Genomic DNA, 4,869 nt, shown 5'->3' on the forward strand with positions numbered 1-4,869 from the left:
TTAATGTCAGCATGGGAAGCAGGCTATACTTGATTCTACAGCCGATTGCAGCTATAATTTAGGATTCACATGAACACATCATGAATATGAACACATGTTGGGCGTCACAAGCAGCTCACCACAAACTGGTATCTGACTTTAGTGATGTTGCACTTACTCATCAACTCTGTGAAGTCACTCAAACTTTCTCACGCTGACTGGACATACAAAATGTGACTCAGAGGAAATTGCGAGACACGACTTTGTATTCGACATCAGTACATCTGCAGTGTGGATTGGATAGTTGGGTGCTTGCTGTTGCTGGAAGCATTTGAGCATCTCCACTTTGTAAAATGTAAAAAAATGCAGCTCAACAGGTGGTGAGATTGTGCAACTTGGACTCTGCGACTACCCACAGATGCACTTGTACTGTGGACAAAGGAGGAGAAGAATGCAAGGGATGAATAACTGGTCTGTCTCTTTCATTGATTTCCCCTGAAAGCAGAGCGGAGGGAGGACTCCTGGAGGCTCCGCTGAAAAGCCTTTTTCAATCCAAATCCTGAGAAGGCGCAGACTCTCTATGGGCTACAAATTTGTACAAAGAGCAAGTCAGACTGCTTGATTTGAATATGTTGGGCTTCTTGGTTAAATAGTCTCTCATCTGAGCTACAGTCACAAAAGGATCTCCCTGCAAGATTAGAGCATTTTTTTTTCTGCTGCTCTATAACCCATAATCACAGTGTTGTTATTTTCTCCACTTTCTTTGGTCCCATTTCTACATCACACACCACCTCCTCCCCGCACGTCACCCCTGCCAGCAGCGTTATCGCCCTCAAATACCATAACATTACGACGACGTGAGTCACAGGAGGGGGAGTGGTCCTGCAGACGTAAAGTAGGCGTAGGCTTCAACGTCTGACAACCAAGAGAGCCGTGAGGACCCGTCTGGCTCGGACGCACAGCACAAGAGGAGGCTACTCCGGTGAAGTTGGTGCCGCCGTTTCGGGAGGCGAGTTGTGTGCGCTCGGAAGAGACCGGAGGGACGGCGCAGAGAGCTGGATCCCTTCCTTTCCCCCCCGCGGTGTCGGAGGTATCGGAGCTCAGAGCTGCACGTAATGAAATCGGTGTCGAGTCGAGAGGCATTTAGTTAAAAAAAAAAGGTAAGAGATCAGCGGCACTTGGTGGATGTCTCAGTTCAATGAGAGCGCGAGGAAGAGAAGCAGATCAACTAAGACTGACATATTCAACATAAGCTGAACTAAAACATTACAGGAGCAGAAAAAAAACATGCGCGCACATATCATATCTATAGTTTCTGTCGTCCTTTTTTATTGTGCAATAATCACCACACCTGCGTCTTTCCCGTAGCCCGTGGACATCTCCGAGCTCGGATTCAGTCTTGAACACGTATTAACTAAAGTCAATATTTACATTATTGCATCACGTTTTTTAAATTCATTATTGTAAAGCTGTAGTTTAGAGACTAAAACCAGATAAACTCAGTTTCTGTACATTTTTATTTAATACAAAATACACCGTTTCTCAAGGTGATCTGTGTTTTTTATGCGATAAATCCTTTGGATATATTGCTTTGTTAAAGGTACATAAATGACACTGAAACATTTTTGTTTTTAAGGACATGAAATAAAGATTATTACTGTACTGAAAACATTTTTTTCTTGTTTAAAACGTTAATTATTTATTGTTTTTGCCTTGCAGATATTGCTGGGTGGAGTTTAAAGTTGAATCCCCTCGATAGATTTGTTATCATGCAAATGTTGCTCCCTTTGAGTCATAAGAATGTTTACGATCAGAGGTTGTTTATATGTGTGGAATGGATTGTGTATTTTCCAGAAGTGTTTTGTCCCTCTGCCAGATGTTTGCCAGGTATATCCTAATCACAGCTGTTTTCCTCCCTTGCAGTTACTGCTGCTGGCAGAGAAGAGGCAATTTTTTGCTTTTCAATTGGACCATTGTGCTCAAGCAGCTGCTCTTTCAATGTGGGATACAGTTTTGGTGCTTTCGCCAGGCTGAAATCCTCCAGGGTCAGGACCTCCCTCATGGCAGCCATGCTCCTCGGGCTGCTGCTCTTTGCAATGCAGTCTCCCCCCGTCCCCTCCAGGCCCATGGTCGACGAGGGGCCACCTCCACCTCCCACCTCGTCGCCCACCGACAACGCCACCAGCCACCCAAACGGCACCCTCCAACAGCTTCCTCAGATCCTTATTATTGGCGTGAGGAAAGGGGGGACGCGGGCGCTGATAGAGATGCTCAGTCTGCACAGTGCGGTGGCGGCGGCTCAGAACGAGGTGCACTTCTTCGACTGGGAGAGCCACTTCCAGAAGGGCTTACCTTGGTATCTCAGCCAGATGCCCTACGCCTTCCCCGACCAGCTGACCGTAGAGAAGACGCCAGCCTACTTCACCTCCAGCAAAGTCCCCAAGCGCATCCATCAGGTGAACCCTGACACCAAGCTGCTGCTCATCCTCAGAGACCCCACGGAGCGGGTGCTGTCGGACTACACCCAGGTCTTTTACAACCGCCTCCAGAAGCACAAGCGCTACCAGCCCATCGAGTCCGTTCTGGTGAAGGACGGCGAGATCAACCTGGGATACAAGGCTCTCAATCGCAGCCTGTACTATGTTCACATGCAGAACTGGCTGAAGTACTTCCCACTGGAGAGCATCCACGTGGTGGACGGGGATGAGTTGATCAGGGACCCGTTCCCCGAGATGAAGAAGGTGGAGAGGTTCTTAAAGCTGGAACCCCAGATAAACGCTTCGAATTTTTACTTCAACAAAACAAAAGGATTCTACTGTTTGAGGGACCACGGGCGAGAGCGGTGTTTACATGACTCAAAGGGCAGGGCTCACCCTCATGTGGCGCCCGCCATCCTGCAGAAACTCTACCAGTTCTTTCAGGAACCCAACAAGAAGTTCTTTGAGCTGGTGGGCCGAACATTCAACTGGAAATGAACGTCCGAGTCTCGGTAGTTTGGCGTAGAGTGGCTCTGGGATAATCTGTTTTCCTCACTAACAACGTAGATGAAGAGACAAAGCTAATGTAAATTTAAACCAAGTCTATTTTTGTACTAGTACGTTTGTTACAGGAGTATGATCGAGCCAAATATCAGGGCAGACTGCAGTTCATGACACGCTCCGTTGCTGCATGTTTTTTTTATTTTCATTGTTAAACATTTTCTCTGTGTACTGTAATAAACAATCACTGCTGTTCAAAGATGTACGATGACATTCAGACTTTGGACTGTGCCAGTTAATGTGTTGCATAGAGATAAGTACCAGGCAGTTTAATATTGTCATACCCTCACGTTTCGCTTCATATAATATGACATTATTAACGTCTAACTGCATTAAGCTCTCTGAAGGACCTTTACCTGCTGCTGCTATGATTTTCTCAGTCACTTTCAGGCACGAGTCCGTTTTTCTTTCTGTAAGACTAAGAAGTAAAAAAAAATGCTCGGCACACATCATATATTTGCCAATCGTTGCGGTGTACTGTAAATAGTTTTTTCAAGTGAAGAATTAATACCATAATAAAGATGTATTTTATTTTTAGAACGTCTGATGGTTTTTTTTCTTCTTCTTCTTTGTTTATCTATTTTTATTCATCCATTATGTATCCGTCTGCTGTTGCGGTTTGTCTTCAGATCTTAACAAGCAAAGAGGATGACTTGAGTCATGATTTCCGCTCAGTTAACTGGCACGAGCATGTGTCTGAGTACAGACTGCACCCATCTCTGTGGATTACTGGATCACACTGTTTTCTGAATGCATTTACATTTATTGACAAGTCGTTTTGAACTCTCTTGAATTCCCTGTTAACTCCCCCCCTCTGTCAGCTTGTGTCGACCACAGTGTTATACTTGAAACAAATAGTTGTGCTGCTGGGAAGCTGGCTTAACTCATCCTCCAACCACTAATACGAAGCTTTAACTGTCAGGGTTGTGTACACATATTTAGAGTAACTTTTACTATGATAAATTAGGATAAGAGAATCGAGAGTGGGCAGATAGGTAAAGTCAGATTCAAGCACAATCCAAACCATGAGAAATCAAAACATGAAGTTGTTTATGCCCAAGGGCGCAGTCTTCTTACTCAGTTATTTTTTTTTTAGAGCGGCAAGGGATTATTTATTCAAATCTTACTGCTACTTTGAAAACATCAGCAGCACCGTCTCAAAGACATTAAGCTCCAAAAAAAAACTACAGTAGCTGTTTCGTATTTGAATGTGGCCTAGATTAACTGGAGGGGTTTACTGGGACTCTGCAGACAGGATGTCAACCTCATTGACCCTTAAATGCAGACCAAAGCAATATTTCTTTCATTCCGTCTCTCTTATTCTTTGTGCCCTCAGAGAGCAGGAATGTTTTTCCCTGATCTGCCTGCAGTTAGCATGCGTTTTTAATAGTGATAGGTGTTGATAGTCTTACTCAACACTATCGGCAGAACAGGTTTGGCTGCAGGCGTAGAGAACGGCAGATCTCTGCTGTAAGATTATCAGCGAGCTGCTTGCATCATTTGGCATGTGCGGCGATAACACACAACTGGCATGTTATGCTTTTAGTGTAGCTTTGAAGGTGCCGGGTCTCCAGATTAGAGCCGTCACATCTGGAGGACCTCGCAGAAATGCAGTTTTCCTCACTTCAAATCAAGAATACAGCGGGCAAGGCGAGGTCTGGGTTTCTCTGTGTCGAACAAGGGCGGATGCAATTTCCAGATAAACCTGTTTTAACCTCAACACCACAAACTGCAAGGTCACTTATTGAAGAACAAGAGGAGGAAAACATACTTTGGAATAATGTTAAGCTTTAGCACGAATGCTGGAAAGTACCTTAGTACATTTTCTTGAGTACAGTTTTGAGGTATTTGT

The 4,869-nt window shown here is 44.7% G+C and overlaps 1 protein-coding gene across 1 annotated transcript; it reads left to right on the top strand.

The window, feature by feature from the left end:
• The first annotated feature begins 896 nt into the window (after positions 1-896).
• On the top strand, positions 897-3,557 carry hs3st1 (heparan sulfate (glucosamine) 3-O-sulfotransferase 1). Its single transcript, XM_076103212.1, has 2 exons — positions 897-1,139; positions 1,903-3,557. The coding sequence occupies exon 2, from the start codon at positions 2,040-2,042 to the stop codon at positions 2,952-2,954; it is 915 nt and encodes a 304-aa protein (XP_075959327.1). The 5' UTR covers positions 897-1,139; positions 1,903-2,039; the 3' UTR covers positions 2,955-3,557.
• Positions 3,558-4,869: the final 1,312 nt, after the last annotated feature.

This window comes from Anarhichas minor, unplaced genomic scaffold (assembly GCF_050575085.1).
Source record: "Anarhichas minor isolate MPS153535 unplaced genomic scaffold, ASM5057508v1 ptg000028l, whole genome shotgun sequence".
In the NCBI taxonomy this organism is placed as follows: domain Eukaryota; kingdom Metazoa; phylum Chordata; class Actinopteri; order Perciformes; family Anarhichadidae; genus Anarhichas; species Anarhichas minor.

Excerpts from the sequence above, each read along its gene's own strand:
- hs3st1 (XM_076103212.1), top strand. The coding sequence starts at position 2,040 with ATGGCAGCCATGCTCCTCGGGCTGCTGCTCTTTGCAATGCAGTCTCCC.